The 20566-nt window shown below is 44.3% G+C and overlaps 1 protein-coding gene across 9 annotated transcripts in view; it reads left to right on the plus strand.

Annotated features, from left to right (window-relative positions):
• Window positions 1-20566, plus strand: part of CHCHD6 (coiled-coil-helix-coiled-coil-helix domain containing 6) — a 116388-nt gene that overhangs the window by 87327 nt on the left and 8495 nt on the right. For 5 of the 9 annotated variants that reach the window (XM_037387024.1, XM_037387018.1, XM_037387014.1 and 2 more), the window contains one exon: window positions 19731-19772. The exons of 2 other annotated variants lie outside the window; for them this stretch is intronic. In XM_037387024.1, the coding sequence (XP_037242921.1) occupies window positions 19731-19772 (42 nt within the window). Of the gene's footprint in view, window positions 1-6822; window positions 6921-13260; window positions 13334-19730; window positions 19773-20566 lie in introns of all 9 variants that reach the window. 2 more of the 9 variants (XM_037387015.1, XM_037387021.1) reach the window with 2 other exon arrangements.

The raw sequence follows: 20566 nt of genomic DNA on the forward strand, positions 1-20566 counted from the left end.
TTAGTTCAGTCTATTAGTAAAGCATTATTACACTGTTCTTTTACTGGGGGACTGGGAGCTCTGAACAATTACCACTACATCTGCAGCATTTTTGTGTCTTTGCAGGTACCTGTTCCTTTCTCAGAATGAATTTAACATTGGTGAAAGAAGATAATGACATTTATTTATTTTTCTTAAACTCCTGAACAGTTTGAAGTGCGCACAGTGACCATTGCAGCTTCCTCTCTGTAGAATGTGTACTTAAATCCTGAACTGATACAAGTGTTTCACATGGAAATGGAGAATGTTTTTCTTCATTTACTTGTTCCCTGGATCCCTCTTTGAGTTTTCTGGGGAGGGTAATTCCAAGTGTTCTGGTGATTTGTGTGCTGTGGATGCTGTCTTAAAAACTGAAGGGAGCACCCCCTTATCCAGGTCATGCAAGCCTTTGGCAGGTGGTGGTGTCCTTCTGCCAGGTCTGGGATGGTACCTTCCCACTACAGTTACTTGCACCTGTACAGACTCCTGGATCTTCAAATCTCCTTTCTGGTTGTTTGAAGTTTCATTCACAACGTGTGTCCTCAGGAAGTGAGGTAACAGAACAAAAAGCAAGCTTAAAAAATTGTGAGCTGGTAGCAGCTGTGACATTTTTCCCTTTCATTCAGGCCAGTCTGCTCTAAAACTTTTATATCTGTCTTATTTTCTGGATGATAATTCCTACTCATGACTTGCGGTTGTAGTTTATTCTCTTCTTTAGTACTGTGTGGTGCCCCAGCCCAGCTACTTAAGCAATTAAGTTTCCCTCTAGGTCACCTTGCTTCTTTAGATGTTACATTAACAGCACCTTCTTTCTGTTCTTGGAGTTTTTCTATGTAGTGATCTCTTGACTATCGTGGAAATAGGTAAGTGATGCTGGACTGAACTGATTTGTGGGTTCTGTGTGGCTGCCTGTTAAGGATCAGATAGTGCCCATCGTGCCCAGCTGCGCCATGGGTCCTTGCACTGCTGCTGGACTTTAAAGGACACTCTTCTGTAAGAGTTTCTTTGCCAGTAGGACTGTAAGCGTTTGGATCAAGGAGTGAAACTATAGTTGGCAAAGTGATTTATCTGCATGCTTCAGGATAAGAGAGAGGTTCGGAAGAAAAGTATAGGTAAACACATCTTTGTGGTATAAACTTCAGGAGGAACTGTGTAATTTAGAGGGGCATATTGGCACAAGATTAGGAAAAATGAGGAAGTTTCTAAATATCGAAGAACTGAGGTTTTTATTTTCTGGGTGAGGCAGCAGGGCAAGTAATATACTCTTTCAATTACATACTTGATAACTTTATCAAAGAAGTTCTTTGTCAGAATAGGAGAATTTCTGGTTATAGATATGATGTGAAGACTTGTTGGTCTCTCCAAAGGAATTGGAAAGGAGACTGAATTACTGTTTGTTTGTCCCGTCTCAATGCCATCTTCATTCTGTGTTTGAGCACTTCTGATTCCTTTTCATGGGCAGAAAAGGAGAGAAAATGTGTACTGCTTTTGGGGCGCTGGCTGCAGCTAAACATAGTATGTCAGTAAATTATATGGGTACTTCTAATGACCCTCTGGGCACTCTGACACGTGACTACTGTGTCTTCTCATGGATTTAGGTGTACGCCAATTGCTGAGTTTGAACACAAGAGGTTCCCTCAGGCCGTATCAACAGGAACAGTTGAAAGCTTTTGTCTTTAGTAGTGCTGAAGGTGGCCTACTTAGGATTATCATCATTTAACAAGCTCCATAATATTTCTGGGCCTCTAGGATGTTGGCAGTACTGTTTAACTTCCTTTGGCACATCAAAGTTGTATTTTGTCTTTTAGTAGTGCCTAAGTGTGTTCAGGAGTATCCTGAGGCTCAGGAAATCTCAAGTCTTGTAGAAGTAGACAGCCATGGAAAAATATATTGGATGCTGTGATTCAGGTAAGATTCTTCCCAGCTCTATGTACCTTAAGCTGACATGACGAAGGCACTGTGATCGGGCTGGAGTGCACTAGAGAAAATTTGTGGGGAGCTTGTACTGCAGCAGTAACCACCTTATTGTTCTGCAAAAGCCAGCCTTAAAGCATCTGTACAGACTCCGGATTGACCTCTCTTGAGCAGAAGGAGGTTCATTGCTGAGAGCAGACAGGGTGTAATGTTCTAATGTCCCCTCTTTCTAGCCTTTAGCAAATGTCTTGAGGCACATGGGGTGCCACTTTGTTCAAGAACAAGAAGCATTTTGGAAGCTATTAAATGTGAAAGTCTTTATTCTTGTGCTGATGGGGGGTATTATGTGCACACAAAGCTATGGCATGACTTTGAGACAACAGAATGTTCTCCATTTCCTTGTTTAGTGCAGTAACAAATATATACTGTTTGGGAGATGAGCAAGAGAGGTCCCGGGCTGTGTGAGACCATTCCTAGTACCTTCTTGTTTTGCTGAGCCTTGACATTTGCTGCAATAGAGCACCATAAAATGCAGGAAAGTCTCTCCAATCATGTAGGTGTATTAGCAGGTTTCTTGCACTGATGGATTAGAGCCAGGCTGTGTTCAGTAAATGTGGATAAATAATAAAAGGTGAGATTGTGTGCAGTGATCCCAGGTCTCCTTTCTCCAGCTGCCACCTCCTGTCTGTTTGCCGGGAACCTTTGCACAGGCAAACGGCTTTGCTTGAGAGAACAGGCTATGCGCTATTTTCTGACATAGCCAAAGGTGGGTGACACAAAGCCAAAGGAGAGCTTCTCTCTCAGGGACTGAAATGTCAACAAAGACGTTGTACTTCTTTACAGGGCCCTGACTTGCTTTTGTATAAAAGCTGAACAGATGTTGGAAGGTCAGGAGCTTTGCCATATACAGAGAAGCCCCTGGAGAGCAGGGCAGAGCCTGCTCAGGTGTCACGGGTAACACTGTTCTGGGTTTAATGTGCCAGCGCTTCCCCTGAATTTATGGCTCCCCCCCTAGCCGTGTCTGGAGTTTTACCCTGATTAAGGAAACAGGACTCTTGTAACCATGTTGTGCGGCTGTGAGCCTGGTTTCTGTCCCACTCTGCTTACTCTGAACCTGCTGGTGAGTTGCAGTGGTGTTCCTCAGAAGGCACAAAGGCTCTGAAGTAATAAGTTCCTGTATGTCTTGTGAAAGCAGGCAATTAGGTAGAGGAAAGGGACCCCAGCGGTGCTTGTGCAGGAGGGAATGGTATTGACTCGCCCTTTATTAGACATCAGTTTGGTCACAGAGGAACTCAACTTCAAGGCATGAATCTGGAGGAATCCAAGTGGCGTCGGTTCTGTTGCTCATGAAATGGCCTCTGGTTGCCTAAATGTTTGAGGGGGGGCTGACTTGTGCTTACCACTGTAATCAGCTTCATGGAGAGACTCAACAAGGGCAGCACTGCAGCAACTGAGAAGAGAGAGCAGCCTTGTTTTTAGCGATTGTCCTTTGGAGTCTGCCTTCTCTGCCCAAGCATTGATTTCCTTCTTTGCTTTTGAGAAATGGAAGCACGCCCTTTGTTGCAAGAGGGGGATATGGATAGGGCCCAGCTTTCAGAATTTAATACCCTGATCCTTTAATGTATGTTCTCTTATTTTAGGGCGAGGTAAAAAATGTTAGGTGTGAGCAACCTGTAAGAAGAAAAGAGCTCATGGATCTAAGGTAGCTTGTGGTCTTGCTTTGTGCACCTCTTGTGTTGTTCAGTCAAATGTTTCATGCTTGGGAAATTCATGCCTGGGGACCAGAGAAGCTGCTAATCCTTGCTGGCCTCAGCACCTTCTCCTGCTGATCAGCAGGCAGGCAGTTCCCTGGCAGCTTGTTCTTGCTGCTGTGTGTTGTGGCTATTATGTCTAGCAGTCCTTGTTCAGACCTTGGTCACAGGGTCAATGACTTTTGTCAACTTTTTTCCATCCCCACTGGTCACCCTTGTCCATTTATCATTAAGCCCACTCTGGCACGATTGACAGGAGCTTATTCCAAAGCTTAATGTGGGTGGGGATTAGTAGTAGTGGAGTGTGGCCATTGAGGAATTGGTCGTGTCAGCACGTCTGCATGTAGGCTTTGGACAGTATAGCAGGGGATCATATTTACAAAGTTTTCACGGGCCCTGCGAGTACAGTGGTAGGCTTTGAAGCATGGTTTCCTCTGTGCTCTGCTTTCCCACAAAATCTTCAGGCACGATCCATCAAGGAGTGTGAAATGTATTCAAAATCCCACTGCTGCCTTTTTCTCACAGTCAGCAGGGTTGTGCTTTCTTCTCCGGTGTGGAGTTGTTTGCTGTTGAGAATAGCAGTCTCTTTTCTTGTGATTCCTTACCTCTCTTTGGGACATGATGCCATCAAGAAAACCAGCTGTTCCAATCTGAGAGTTTGCCTCTGCCTTCGTGCTCTCTTGTTGATTGTGTTGAATCAATGAAGTGTTGCAATACTATAGAGAAAAGGGGCGTGCGAAGAAACGAAGAGTGAGATCACACAGCAGGAATATATAGGAGAGAATTCATATGCTGTCACATAGTTCATAGTGGCTGTGTCTGGAACCAGATCTCCTATAACGACAGAAATCCCTCATGGAAACACGAATCTCAGATCCAAATTCTTGCTTCAGTAAGTTGTGGGATCCGAGAGTTCCCACACGGAGAAGAGAGCTAGCTAATCTGAGCATCTGGGGAGACCTAACAGCAAGTCCTGGCTGTTCCTGCTGGGAAGATGGTGGCTTTGATAGGTGTTATGGAAGAAATTCTTTAAAGGAGGGAAGTAAGAGAGAGATTCCCTGGATGCCAGCTGTAGCAGAAGAATAGGGTTAAAAATATTCTTCTATTAAATCCTGCAAATTGCAGTTCTGACCCTCTTAATAGCTTGAACCACTATCTCGAACCTTTGTCGATACGGACTTTTTGCCTGTGACGCTCAGATTCAGTGGCACCTCTGTTCAGCCAAGAAAACTGCCAGATTGCGCTTTGACTTTGGTTCCAGCTGTTCAGTGCAAAAAGCTTTCACTGCTGCTATGAAAAGCTTTTCTTAAGGGACAACATAAAGCAGTAGGAGTGTTGCAGTGCTTGAAGGTTGGAAGTAGGCATCTTCCCTTGAGAACAGTCTTCCAAAGCACAGCAGTCTAGTACACTGTCATGTGGATGAAAGGTTATAAGGATTGTGCGTTAACCTGTAGCTGTCTGCAATTAATCTGCCTGGCAGGTTTGGAGCTGATAGATGTTTGGACCCATGAGCCAGGTATGGAAGGGAATTTCTTCAGTGGCTCTGAAATGCTCCACAAGCCTCTAGGCTGTAACTGTGCATCTGGATCCTGCCTGCTCTTCCTTGTGATCCTTGGTTCTTGCTCCATCTCTGTTCTTGCTTTGCTTTCTCTGTTAGTACTTTCCTTGGCTTCACCAGTTTTGATTTGTACTTGACAGTGGTACCTGGTCCATCCTGACAGCAGGATGGTAAGTTCACACCATACTACATGTTTCCCCTCAGGCAAGCTTGCATTCTTCCTGATAACTGCCTCGGAATCAACAGTTGGAAATGTTTCTTGATCTTGGCACAAATTTCTCAAGTGCCACTGAAGTTTTGACAAGCTTCTGGAATTGCATGTTGTAGAGCTGTAAGAACCTGCCCTCTTGATTTCTGACTTGGCATTTCTTATTTGGAAGCTTACTACTAGGGAAGTGTTCGGTTATCTCTTTTTTTTTTTTTTTCTTTTTTCTTAGTTCTTTTTTCTTTAAATAGACCAACAATATCGTAAAGTTAAAACTGTTCCCCTGAGGTTAACTATCTGGAATCCTTCTCCGAAGCTTAAAAACACTAGAAATTTGCCAACCCTATTGGGCAGGATCTAGAAACATGAAGATTGAGGAATCCCTATTTTGACCTGCAGGCACCAGAACGAAGTGCTGTACAGCACTGCAAAGTTATTTTCTCCATTGTATTTTTGGTTTGATTTATTTTTTGTGGTGTGCTGAATTCAAGCCCGTGATGAATGCCATGCTAGCACTGAGGTGGGTCTCCGTAAGGTCAGGATAGTGCACAGCAAACATTTGAGCTGTAGGGTAAATTGTTCTAGGGTTCTTCTGTGACATTCTGTGATTGAAACTCAGGCTGCAGGTATTTCACCTATGTTACAAACTACGTGTAGATCAGTGATATTGCTGTGAGTGAGTGATACCCTCCTCACCTAGCATGGGCAGTTCTGGCCACCTATAAGATTTTTCTTGTAGTATGCACAAGCAAGCTAGATGCATGCTATTGCCTGGTTTTGCTGCCTCCTCCTCCTCCTTCTCTCTCTTTAATTATATCTTTCTAGAGTCTGGGCTCAGATTTTTCCTTTCCCCTCTGTCTTCATTTTTTCACCTGCTTTCTTCCAGTGTCTTTGTACTATCTCGCGCTCTCCCTCCTCTCCTCTCTTCTGTCCTCTTCGTTTGCATCCCTTTCATTTTAAAATCTGTATTGGAGCTGACACGAGGCTGCCTATTCCCTGCAGCACTGAACTGGCGGCTTGGAAAGAGGAGGCTGCAGTTCCCTCAGGGGGCAAGACAGAGTTCAGTGTCTGTCTTATTTTTAAATATGCATCTGAACGTGGCTGATCAGAGGAGCAAAAGAAGTCTTTGGGTTCTGAGTACTAGAAGCTCATAAGGATGTAGGGTAATCCTCTGCATCCCCCTGTGCTCCTCACTGAGCATGAAAGCAGCCTGGCACAGGGGAGTTTGACTTCAGGAAACGTGGGTAAGATTCAGAGACTCCATGGAAGGAGAGTAGAAGGGTGTGGGTGCTTGTGTAAGCCTCACACCTTCTTTTTCTGCTGCAGCTTCTTTCTCATCCTGTCAGATTGATGCACTTTTTTTTTTAACTCTGAAGGATCCCAAAGTACGTTACCTCGCTACACCTCAACCTTGCAAGATACTGTTTGCCTTGGGCAAGTAAAAGACTGATGATGGATCATCACACTGGCAACGGTGAGGGGAAAAGCTGGGATATCCCGGTTTCGCATTATTATCGCAACCAGTGCCATGACAAGGTATCAGAGATGGATTTACGGGTTTCCCAGTATCAGTAGCAGCTCAGCTAAGGCAGGTTAGTTACCCAGCTGATGAATTTCCTAAATGGTTTTGCTGTGCAACTCTAGCTGCTGGCACCTGTTCAGGCAGCACGGTGACGTAGTCACCTAAAGGGCAAAAGAAAGGCAGGTGCTTACCGGTCCAACCGCTCCTGCCAGCAGTTTAGGATCGGAAGTAAAGGAGAGCATATTGAATTAAAGCTGTAGTCATAATTTTAGTTTAGACAAAATGTATGTAGTTTGGCAGAATACCAGGGTCCTGGCTCTTGTAAAAATGTGTCATGGGATCCCTCAGGACTGTGGGAAGGCCAGGACCTCTATTGGAAACCTTCTGTCAGCTGTGTTACTTTCTTTAACAGGTTACTTTGGTTTGGCGTGGACACAGGGTAAGAACTACTCCTTTCTGCAATATGTGGGATGTTTTTGGTCGTTGAAGTGGTCAAATCCAGTCTGTGCAGCTGGGAGTGTTCGAGTGATTGCAGCAAGAAGTGTGGGAGAAAGTGCAGACTCATCCTTTTCGTTTTTTCTTTTAGTATCATTGATTAGTGAGCAGCCTAACCCATCAGAGGAGATCTCTGACAGCATCAGGACGCAATACCAGATGATTGTTAACTGGAGAACTACAATGACTGTGTTTAGGGTTAGGGTGAAGTAGGCTGCACCCTGGAAAGAGATGAAACACAGACATTGAGGAGGCTACATCTTAGTTCTTCAGAAACGCTCTAATAATCCTGGAATAACAAATTCTTTTGATTGGAGAAAAAGTCCTCTTGTAGGAGTACCTCGGTGTTTATGCTAACTTCTTTCTTAGACTTAAGGAAAGAAGTAGTAGCTAAGACTTTCTAGTTGGAGACTGGTGAAATGATATGTGTGAATGATAGAAGAATTGACTGCTGCGGTGGATGGATTTGGCCTTCTGTTCTGATTCAGCCTTTTTTTGCCAAAGGATCTGTGTTTTTGGACTCCGGTGAGGTGTGTTCAGTGGCTGTCCTTGTAACAGTTTGCTCAGTATTTATGTGGAAGAGGTTGTGCATTTGAAGTGGGTGAGGAACGGAAACAAGAGCTGGCACTGTGCAGCTGATTTCTTCTCTGCAGTGCTGCATATTCAGTTGTCAATTTTTTTTCTCTACTTTCTGAAAAATTTTGGTTTCTTGTTTTAAAATAGCTAGTAGAGAGGGAGGATTCGTTGCCTACAAGGAGGATAGCTTCTGCCAGGTGGCAGATAGACCTTTCCCGGCTGTGTTCTTTCAGCTCCTCCCTACCCTGAAGATGGCTCCGCTAGCGCTATGGGTCCCCAAATGTGTCTGTCCATGAACCACATCCTGATGAGCAGCACTGTGTACACCGTGACTTATGCACTGCAATCCAGACTGGCATTAGTCTTCCTCTTAGACCTTTCCTGAATAGTCGAGCTGCTCGTTACAGACTGTCAGGTTTTTTTCTGAGAAAATTACCTACCACCACATTCTTACCAGAGCAAGGTGGTATGCTGGGGGGAGCCCTGGGTAGCAAGGCAGTAAAATCTCTTGAACTGGCTTCTCTGATTGCACCACTCGCTTCGGTCATTGAAGCTGTGCCAGTGCTGGGAGAATTCCTTGGGAAAGCAAACAAACTGCTACAACAATCCCGACGTGATCCTCTGTGACCTTGCTTTTGCTGTGGTGGGTAACAGTTTCCAAAAAAGCAGTAGAAAGGATATGCCCAAAGTCGCTTTCATGTGTAACTTAGAGTATTCAGCGTTTGACCCTGGGTCTCTAGAGGTAAAAGGCTGCTGTGTTAACCCCACCACTTCATCTCTTGCCAAGTCTGAAAATCCAGGTTCTTAAGAAGAGCTGTTACTTGTATGACCTTCATGCGTGGAACAGTTTCTCTTTTAAAATGTTTTTTCCCCTTTATCAGTTATTCATTGAAGAGTCTCTTTGCATCTGTAGAATTTTGAAGGGTAGCTATTATTTTACCATTTTAATTTTCCCAGCTGTTCAAATAATTGTTTTAACCTCTCAGTGCCTGGAAATGCTTTTCACATCCTGGTTGCTCTGCATTGTATTTCTTCAGTTTCACGTTTTAAATTACCAACAAATATTTTTTCGCCCATTCCAGATGGTTATTCTGTGACTTTGTTCCCTATAGCTTTAAGGCTACATTGCTCTGAATAACACTGACGGCAAGGAACTCATGAACTTTCCCTTTGTGATACTGGGCTCTCACGTCCTGGTTTTTGGGTTTGTTGTTGTTGTTCTCCCCTCAGCCCCCAGTATGAGCTCAGTAGTTGCAGATCCCATTAAGACCAGAACAAGCTGTGGTTATTCTGAAAGATCTTGCCACTGGCCTCTCTGGACTTATATTTCACTATATATAGAGAAGGGCTCTGACAGAGACAATGAAGCCAGCACAGGATACATTGTCTTCACACAGTTTTACAGGTATTAAAGTCAAAGCATTACATAGGATAGCGGTTTCTCTAGCCCTGAGACAAGGCTGTGACAGCTGAGGACAAGACAAAACTTCATGCTGGTCTGGCAGAGGAGGTTGCTAATTGAGCTGTGTGAGGTACTCAATAACAGCGTGGTGTTCCCAGCCTAGGGTGATGCTCGAAGGAGGGCGGCTGCATCTTTTGTGACCCATCTGGGGCAAAACACTTGCATGTAGGAGTACCTCCAGAGCAACAGTGTCTCATAGTATCAGTTTTCTTTTTGATATATATTTTTTTTTTTTCTTTTCAATGAGCATTGCTTTTCCTGAGTGTGTCTTTAACGGTCTTGCCATAGGGACAGAGGTGGAATTTGAATATAAGTAATTGTATTATGATAGTTTGGACATATTGCTGTAGTTTCTCTTGCGTGCTCTTCTCACGTGCTCCTAAAGTTGCCAAGGGTGATTTATAATTCATTAAACTAAGCGTAAAACACCTGACTGCAAAACCTATCAATGTGATCCCATCTCTTCCTAGCCCTTTAATTAGGGAAGCCCTGCTGAAAAATGTACCCATCAGCTACTGAGAAATGGTGCATTCCTGGACCCTCAGTATAGATCTTGAGTTATCCAGGTGCCAAAATGCTGTCAGAACTGACAGATCTTAGAAAATACACCCACAGGCAGAACATTATCCATTATAGTAGCACTGAGCAGTGGGCAGTAAGGAAAAATCAGCAGAGACTGTGTCTTTATCAACTTTAATTGGCTTTTCCCGTTGATAAAAATCAGTGTAGCCGGCAAGGAGGAGAACCTATCTAGCAGTTTGATCTTTCCATCCCAGAACTGAAGGGTGCAGTCCATCTCCACTGATGTGTGATGTGGACTTGTCTCAGCACAGTTCCTAGCAGTGCAGTGGAGTCTACAACCCACAGGGAAGGCTGCCAGTCTGTCCGTGGTGAGTGACCGTGTTTAAACAAGTGTGAAGAATGAATTACTGTGGATAAGGTGGATTTTATCTAAGCTCAAAATTTACTTCAGAGAGAACCAAACTTAGTTAAACTTTTCTTCGGGTCCTGGCTTGTAAGCGCTCCTGGATTACAACTGCCTGAGCTGTGAAATCAAGGATCTGGGTGATGGATATGCTGATGTGAAGGGGGACAGCGGACAAAGGAAGCAGCGACTTTGCAGGAGCTACAGGAAATGGCACTTGTTGAGGTTTGGGGAGGAGAACAAGCTGCGTCTGGGTCATTTGGCACTGCAGGTTTATATGTAGCTTTGCATCCAAGACAAAGGAGACAGCAACTGTGTAGATTTCTCCTGGGAAGGCTATTTCGGTGCCTTGTTGCATCATTTTGCATTACTGAACTATGTAAAATGTTTCAGTTTTTCCTTTGTGCTGCTTAGGTTTGTTGCTATTAGATTTATGACAGTTATTTTAGAATAAATAATATAGTAAAGCTGATTGCAAACCTATTACTATACTAGGTTTTTTTCTGTTTGATTAATGAGAAAAACTAATTTCTTCCTTTCTGATCAATTTGGCAATATGTAGTGCTTCTCTTTCTGTATTCTGCAGGGTTTCTGAGCATGGTTTTATTTTAAGTTTCTATTCTGTGAAGTTGAACTTCTCTGTCTTATTTCCCTAAATAACAGAAAACAGAAGTATGTCCACTCAGGAGAGACAGGTTAGTAAGTGAATTTTACCGCAAAGGTTTCCTTTCCACAGGCCCCGATGGTCTTAAAAACCAGCCTGTAAGACCATCAAAGGGCTGCAATCATATAAATACCAGTTTAACCCTTGTATTTGAAACTTTTAAAAAGAAAATTTAGAAATATTTGTTCAGACAAATGAAAGAACAGTCCTGTGTCCAAAGCTTGCTGCATAGGGAACTGTACGGCCATTGGCGTGGATCACTGTGATCTTTAAAAGTGTGTCTGCCATGCCATGGCCGCACAAGTTGGTTTTCTGGAGATGCTTATCGCCGGATCGATTGGGGCGCAGCAGCGGAGCAGGCTGCGTGCAGGGTGCGTACCTGGAGGCTCTGGCAGCAGAGCTGCGGTACATCTCCGTGCTCTCCTGGCTGCAGTGCAGCCGTCCCATCAGACACCCCCCTGCGGAGGTTGATGCAGTGTGCCTGGCGCAGCAGGTTCCCTGTCAGGGTAAACTCTAGAGCCTGCCACTGTAGAAACTGTAAGGGTATGGCGAAACTTATGGGGAGAAAAAAAGTGGTGATTGTGTGGGTTTTAATTTTTTCTTTCTGCTTATCATATGGCTAGGAGAAACATAATAACTTGTTGTGTTCAGAAGGTTTCTTTAGAAACTTGAAGCAAGTGGGAGGGAGGGATAACAAAGTCCATTCTGTTCCTCTAATTCAATCTGCCCATTTACAAGCCCAACCTGTCAAGTACATTGTCACTGTTCTTTGCAGCGAGAGGAAGACTGAGGCTTTAAAAGACTTTTGGAGAATGTATACAAATCCATGTGAATAGCCTAAAACATCATAATTCACGTGGTTTCCATGGATGCTGGCCATACTGCAGTCAGGGCAATTCTGTTGCGTTGATCCAAATGCCACAGCAGTTTTTATCAGGATGCAATATTCTTGACTGCTGGCCCTGAACTCTGGTGTGGTGTTGCTGTCCACTGTTCAATAGCTGCCTTGTGCCTTTGTGAAAGAACGCATTGCAGCCTGTGCGGCCTAGAGAGATGGTAAAGCACTGTAAAATTTATTATGTGTTACAAAATAGTAATTCCAGATGAAATAAAACTGTGGAAAGAGATCAGAATTTTGACATCTTGTTTTGAGACAGCAAAATGCTTCTTTGGTGGTCTGGAGTTATTAAAGGTGTCGCTATCCTAGATGATCAGTTTGCCAAGTACGCAGTGTAAATGCGGATGGACAGTGTGTAGGTCTGTCTCTGTGTCAGTCATTCCCTAAACGCTTGGTGGTACCTGAGTGACCAGCTCCTCAGCTGTCTCATGCTTAAAAGCAAGGCTGCATGATTCTTCTATTTTTCTAAACCGTTTGCTCTCTTTAGTTTATGGCTGTGAGCCGTTATGTGCATAGCGTTGCAGGATCCTTGTCGTGTAAGGGCCTTGATAAATATGTATTGTACTGTCGAGTGTTTGTAGCTACTGTGCAGGTAGCGGTGGCGAAGCAAGCGGCATACACTTCAGAGTCTTTGTGTCTCTGGGGTCAACAAAAACAAGATAGCACAGGGGACTGTGGGAAGAAGAGCCAGGATAGCTGCCTTCAGCATCACCTGCTAATAAAACTAGCTATTTATAGATCAGCTGAGGCTTTGTCAACTAGGTTGTTAAATTAATATTTACATACCAGCTTCATTGTCTTTCACTGAAAATCTCATCTGTGTTGGTGCTTGGACAGAAGTGTGGCTTCCTGTGCTGCAGCTACGCGAGTGCGTTTGATCGGAGTCCATGGCTTGCAGTGGGTGTGAAACCATTCCTGTTAGATTTCTTCTCTTGTAAATTCTCTTCTCCCCATAGCAGCATTTTTCTATCTTTCTGTGCCTCTCATTTCTTGCAGGAAAGCTCACCTTTGTTCCCAAATGTCCGCAACTCATGATGAGGCTGATCTCACTAGAGAGAAAGATGAGCAGCATTTCTGCATAGCAATTCCTAGTTAATCTCTGCCTCTCAGAGAGAGGCTTGAATTGTTGATGGCTTGTGGGTAATTTAATAACTAGCAAACAAATAGGATGTGTAGATTGTAGTAACTTAGCCCAGATGCAAAATCCCCCATCCTTATTTGCATCCGTTTGAATGAATTTTGTTATAAAGGTTTGCTTTTTTTATGTTTTAGCACCAGTGAAACAGCAGCGAGAAGAGTCGCTGCTCAGTGAAGCTGTGTTGATCACAGCAGGCTCCACACCTGGGTGAGCAGTTTCAATCCCCTGTGCGTGCGTGTGTGTGTGTGTGTCTGTGTGCCTTTCGAAAGGGAAGAGTAATCTACTTGCTAGACGCGTGTGTCTCTCGTAGTCCTTGGATGACCTTGAACGTCATTTAACTCGTGTTTATTTGCCGGTCTCTACCTGGGCAGATATTACTTCTGTGGTTTGGAGTGTTGGGGTTGAATGGATGTCTTGGAAACGTTGTGGATGAAAAGTGTTCCTGAAATGTAAGGTATTCATAGTATCTCTTCAGACAGTTGATTGGAGTTCGGATTCACCTGCCTGTCTTTCTGTTTCTTGCTTCAAAGCCATTTGGACACTTGGGTTGCGCGGGAAGTCGGAAGGCAGTAATAGCAGGGCTGCGATGCAGACAGGTGTCACAGCCTTCCCTCCGCTTCCACTTCTTAGCACTTGCATGGCTGTTGATAAGGTGCTGTTATGCTGGTATTGTGTTATTCTTAATCTGTCTTTGGCCTGCAAAAGGTCTAACAGCATCTGTTTCTCTGACACCTCTGCAGGCTCGCTGGGCATCTCATTACTCTTTTTTTGGGAAGAGAACATTGCAATGCAGTTACTCTGTCCGCAGAGAGCAGAGCTCATCTTCCCATGCCAGCCCGATTACTGTAAAGTTAGAGCTCAGAGAGCGGGTTGCAGTTTATCTCTCCAGGTGCATGAGGCACATAACATTGCAATGACAGTACAGGATGTACTGGAACCATTCACCTTTTATTTATTCTTTTTAGGATAGCAAAGGCTTGTTTTGCTCCTCTTCAAAATATCTCTTGGCTCACAAGAGAGGGAGTGGGACAGGCCAGCTGTGGACAAAGGACTGGGAAAGCTGGAAGTTGGTTCCTTGGTACGCCAAGTCCAGTGGTTTGGCCTCTGCCCATTTAACCACTGCCTCTTCCATTTTAACTGTAATTCTTGCTGAAGGCAGCACCTGAGTCTCACATTTTCAGATCTACCAGGTTTTTCTGCCTTCTGCTGATATTCAGGAGAGATGGAGATGTGGTTTTCTGCAAAATGTCAGGGTCTCTTCCTGGAGAGCTGACAGCATAGGTGTTTTATATGTACATGGGCTATCAGGATGAGACATTCTTACTCTGAAACATTGGCTGAGACAGACAGACATTCCTCCTGCCACGGAGAGACAGGCAGGCACTCGCTGTTGCCAAGCCTTGAAGTATTTGGCATGTTTTCTATTGCCCTAGTTTTGTGGAGTTGTTCCTCAAGTTTTACAAGTACATGAGAATCTTAGTTCTGTTTTTTTATTAAAAAAAGAAAAAAAAAGGGAAGGAATAAATGAAATAATCTAGTCTTCCTGCCTAGACAGAAGTGGGTATGGGAATGTGACTCAGTTGCTTAAAACCAGAAGGCAAATGAAATAACCCCAGTACATTTCTAAACACAAGTCAGTCTTGTGTTTTTGGGGGAATTTCTGAATTCTCTCTTGGGTCTTGAATATGTGAAGAGTGTGCAGCATGGCTTGTTTTCTTAAGTGAAGGAATATTTGCAGGTCTGTAAGAGTTCACACATCCACAGTGTCCTCTGCAAACAATAATGAACCAACCAAAACAATCAGTTCTCCCTGAATTAAAAGAGCCCTGCATTTTTTAGATCTTGTTCACATTCTAATTTGTGCTTTTTCACCTTCCTTGCAAGCAGGAGGATCTGAAGCTCTTTAGTTTTAAGTGGAAGACAAGACTTCATGTCAGAACATGATTCGAGGAAGTGGAGCTTTGGCATTTTCATCGTTATGTCATATCATCAGACTTTCACATGAGCTGGCGACACAGTTTACGCAGAGATGAATGTAATTATTCATGGAGGGGCCCTGTGCAGCTCCGTACTCCCCGATTGACCTATAGAGATTGACTGGCTCTGCAGGCCTGTATCTGTCCTTCCATAGGCTCACAGGAGCACGCCAGGCTTGCAGGCAGCTGCCCGCATGCTTTCATATTGGTTCTATAGGCAGCTGCAGAGGCACGTGCTCCTGAAATCACCGATGAATGCGTAGGCACACGCTCGCACCTCCACATTGCCTGAGCGGAGGGACACATGCAGTCAGACTCCCACAACAGAAAGGTTTCCAATAAAGCTGAAACACAGAGGTATTGTTTGTCCAACTGCTGGCAACTGCACAGAGCCATTGTGTGGGGCCTGAAAGCCTTGGCGCTTTATTCTCTGCAGACTGAATGGCAGCCGCGGGTAATAATAACACAAGATTAAAAAAGCCAACATTATAGGGGCATTTACAACCCGCTGAGAGAGTGAAATCTCAGCAAGGCTGAGCTGTGTCTCTAGTGATCCTGCGTTTTTACTGCTTGATAAGGAAATGATGGGCAGCTCTGGAGAAATTGCCACCGCAGAGCAGATGAAAGGGGAGCAGGTTGTCGGTTTGAATGCTGCAGTAAGTAGAGTGGGACAAATGGAAAAGCTTACTGCAAGTCAAGTGACCAGCCTGTCCCCCCGGCATGCTGGGTGGGCGGGGATGTGTGTTTGTGTGCTTGCACGCCTGTGTTTCCTTCCCAGGCTGGTTGAAAACCTAAGGCTGGCTGGCGTCACTGGGGCCGGACTTGGTTTGCATAATTCAGAGCTTCATGCTTGAGGGCCTTTGGTCAGCATCATCCAGGGGTGGTGCTTTGGTAGCTGCCAGCAGATCTGCTCAGGGCTGTTCACGTGTGAGAAGATAGCTGTGGACTGATCGTGGGTAAGGGATGGTTGGATTAGCCTTCCGCCTGCAGAGGCAGCCAGTCTTTCTGTGAACTTAAATTTTGGGAGACAATAAATATTGAGCTTTCTGAATGCAACTCTCAGTCTTAAGTCACAGTGATGACAGCTACCTTACGCAATTTAAGCTCAACTGACTGATACCATCTTAAATGTGGAATTTCATTGTTTTCAAAATAAATAAAGAAACCCTACCCCACAAAAAAAACACCAAAGATGACATTTTTCAAGGGACAGTTCCTTATCTTAAAAGTCAAGTCTTGAATTTGGGGCTAGTTCTGACAATTCTTTTAACGTAAATGTCTTATAAAGCTCTTTGTGTTACCTATAACTATCTAAACAGCTTTAGAAGACGCAGGTTTCCTCTGCACGCACATGGAAGTTCTTGTCAGTAAGCTGGAGGCGGAGTACCAGACCATAGCAGCATCCTCTCAGGATATGCCTGGGCTGCGGAATAATGATGACATATCAAAGCCAGCCCTAACCTTGCTAGCTTGGGTATTACCAGCAGGCTAACCCTGGCAGTGCTGAGCTGCTGGAGGATGCACCCACGTCTTCAGGCAGGTTTCGCAGCTTTCTGCTATTCAGCAGGTTTCTAAGGCAGCATCATCTTACAGATGTGACCTTGGTCTCTGGTATTAACAACGCAATGAGTGAAATGGTAGGAGGTATTTTAAAGTAATAACATAGGTTTTAATAAGAACTCATGCTACATGGCTACAGCAAATGTGGTTTAATGACTGAATTTTCCTTTCTAAAAGCATTGTCTTCTGTTCAAGTGTTTTGCTTTGCTTGTGCCAGGCAGCATGGCATGAAAATTGCGGGGCCCTCGGTGCTGTTTCTTGTGTGGGACATTATGGGCACTCAGAAATCCAGACTGCTTCACACATTCATTTACTTGGATTAATGAATCTGTCTCTGCCTCTGTTTCCCCAAGAGTAATGTGAAGTTACTTACGTCACAGGGATTTATGAGTTCTTTCTATATTGGCCATTTTGCAGAGAGTGAAATTCAGCTCGGACGGCTCTACAGAAGGACAAAGTGTTTGAGTTTGTTCTTTTCTAATCCTAGTTACAGAAAACTGGCAAGTTTTAAAGTCTCTTTAAACACAAAATATAAATACCCTTTGTTTGCCTTTTATTTTTGTGTGGTGATCTCTTTCTCAGCACACCCCCCCATACACCCCCCCCTATATGTTCTGGTTTTCTTTTAAAATGTTACCTGTCTTAAACTGAAAATTGTCCAGGTTGGGATCTGAGAGCTCCTCTGCACTGGCACAGACCTGTGGAAGAAGGCTGTGAGCTTGCTTTGTTTCCACAGGTTGCAAGTGTGAAATTAAATGTATGTTAGCGGTAAGGTCTTTGTGGGAAGAGGGTGTAAAGAGGTGTTGAGTGATACTAGAAAAGAATGGTCTAGGAGGGGGAAAGAATGGATGTAGCTAAAACTAAATATCATGCTTGCTTTTTGCCAGAACCTTTACAGCAGAAGCGTGGATGTATTCCCAGTTGACAGCTCCCTCGTCTCTCTTTCTCCTTCCCTTTTCTTTCTCCGCCTCTGGGGCTACTGTTTTAGGATGAGTTGGTTCCAAATAGACAATACTTTCCTAGCAGATAAACGGACACCTAAGCAGCTGCACTGGTATCTATCATGAACAGACATGCTGCACAGTGAGGGAAATTACAAGATGGGACCAGCATAATTTGTCAAATTTAAAAAAAAAAAAAAAAAAAAAAGAAAAAGAAAAGCTCCCCCTCCACTTGAGCAGTGTCCACAAGACAAGAGAACAGCACACTTACAAACTGTCACTTTCTTTTCCAGTCTCTTAATATGTTTTCAAATGCTTCCGTTAAGCATTCTGCCTTTAGGTCCTCTTTGTAAAGGATGTGTTTTAGACAGATGGAAGCAGGTCTGTGTCCTGACACAGATGCAGGACTATAAATTTGTGGTGGAGGAGATGGGATGTAATTATTTAGGAGGTTTTTGTGGCTTATTCCAGCATCTGGTATTCTACCAGGGTGCCCTCTGAAGACTGAAAGGGACAGGAAGGAGCTAGAGAAATGCTGAGCTTGTTTTTCACTTGGTAAGGGATTTTAATCTTGAAAGAAGGATTTGGAATTTATGCAGGAGGAGACAGTGATTAAGAAATAAAGATGCATCTCACAGTGTTCACCATTCTCCCTTTGTTTGCTCAGATCCATGTTTCAGGTTGTAGGGCGTCTTATCTGCTGCTATTTAAATTGCATTGGTTATGTTGGGTGCCAGTGGGCAGCTGCTCACAACAAATCGGTCTTGCTGAGATACTGGCTACGATGGCTTCTGCGCTCAGGGCTAAGCGTGCAGCTTCCCACAGGCTGCTGCCTCGCTGTGCCTGTGGCTGGGCATCCACACGTAAGCGCATGACTGAACGTCTCCATGGCCTTCCAATTCATCCACAGCCTCTCCATCCCAGTCTGTGTGTTGTGCCTGGCGGGAGCACCAAGACCCTCCTGCCCAGACTGTGGATTCCTTACCCAGTGCTCACGAAGCAGGCAAGGCTTCCCTGCTCCTCTGCTCCTTGATGTTGTAAAAGGGGAGTGGTGGAGTGAAATGTTCAGGGGTTTTTGGGTGACTTCTGAAACCTCTAAGAGGTGTGGTTGAGTCATTTGACTGTCTCAGTTAAGGTCATTAGCATTTCAAAATGCCTGATATTTTTCTGTCTGGTTGTCTGAACTGGGTAGAGGATTGTCTAATTGGGGCTTGGTGTTGGCCAGCCAACCAGGCTTCTCTTGCTTGTGATCTAATCAGATCTTGCAGCTCCTGGGACTAAATATTTCAAGATACTTAAAGATTGGCAAGAGTTTGGGGTGTAATTAATTCTTTAAAATCTGATACTCAAGGACTGCAAACGCTTAGTCAGCAGTAAGCTTCTGGTGCTGAGGAGTTGCAGTGCTGAGTCAAATGGGCTGATTCTGATGAAAGATATTTCACTTTCTGGTTTGGTACCTGGGCAGTGAGCTAGTCTCCCAATGCGAATTTTCTTTTTTTCTTTTTTCTTTTTTTTTTTGTTTACCTGTAGGCTCTTTACCTCCCTAGTCTTTGGGAGGTGTTTCACAAAAACAGGTAGAAGTTATATCCCACATCTCTCTGCAAACAGACATGAGATTTCCCAGTCCTACCTTGGCTTTATCAATTGCTGATTTTTGCCTCTTCAGCCAGAAGAAAAGGAGAGCGACATCTACACCCATACGGGCGAGATGAATACAGCTATCACGCAAATAAAATTACTGGCTGCCGAATAGCAACAGCTTAATGAAAATGTGAACTGTTAAACAAATAAAGCCAGTCAAGCTCATAATACTTCAGCGTGGAATTTCACTGTATCACTGAGCAGAAATAGAATTAGGCATAGAGAAAGGATATCTGGAGAAGTCTTTGCCTGCCTCTGTGCTTGGTATATGAAGCTGGACTAGGCAGGAGTCAGCCGTACCTTAAATATGGACATGGAGAGGAAATCTTTTTATCCAGTGCAGGAGCCTGCTAAATAAAGCAAGGCAGAAAGGGACAAGATAAAGCACTAGATTTCCTCTGAAGCCTAAATGCAGATTGTAGAGAGGGATGGATCCCTTGAGAACTGTGTGATTTTATTTATTTATTTATTTTTACATTTCTTTAGCATCTTCTGCTGGTGAATAATTACCGTACCTCTGTGGGGTTGGTAAGTAGCATTACTCTTCTGTACAGAAAGGGAAATGGAGGTGGGGATTTATCTACAGCTGCTGGGCGAAGCTGGGAGGAGCCTGACAACAGCACCTAGGACTCTGGTTCATGCCCTCCAGGCAGTGCTTACCTTCCTGTAGCACCTGGGAAAACTGCAGGGTTTAGTGACACTTGCAAGTGTCAGGTGAAATCCCCAGGAAGAGAATTTAAAAACCACTACTGAGATCCCATCTCAAAGGCGCAGTGCTGTAGCTGTGGGGTTGCGAGGCATTTTCAGCACCTCTTTGAGCTTTACCCAAGGACTGGGCTTTCCTGTGCTTCCGTCTTCTTGAAAACTCCTGGAGTTAAAGATGTGCCCATTCCAGGATGAGATCTGGAAAGGCAAAACGCAGTATGTAAAGTTGGGATCAGCTTGCGAAGAAGCCCCGCGGCCAAGGATCTGCTGTATCTGCCTCCAAACAAAATGACATCCTCTTTCCCTGGCTTGTCCCATCCCTCTGTGTTTGGCTGTCAACAGTCAGAGGCAAGGAATAGGATGGAGTGATCCCAAGGAGTTCAGAGGACACCTGGAGTTGCTCTTTCTATCTCTCTTTTCCTCCACCCCCACCCTGACGGCATTTCTTCCCAAGAAAGCATCTCTCACCTAGGCTTGGTCTCAGACTTGTGTGGAGTCGCTGGTGTATTGAAGGTGTATTGTGTCTGGTTTATGTGGAGCTTTAGTGCACTGTGGAATAGAAATGTTATATTCTAAGTGTCTGTTTTTCTGGGTGACCTTGTGAAATTTCCTTGCAC

This window comes from Falco rusticolus, chromosome 4 (genome assembly GCF_015220075.1).
Source record: "Falco rusticolus isolate bFalRus1 chromosome 4, bFalRus1.pri, whole genome shotgun sequence".
NCBI classification, from domain to species: domain Eukaryota; kingdom Metazoa; phylum Chordata; class Aves; order Falconiformes; family Falconidae; genus Falco; species Falco rusticolus.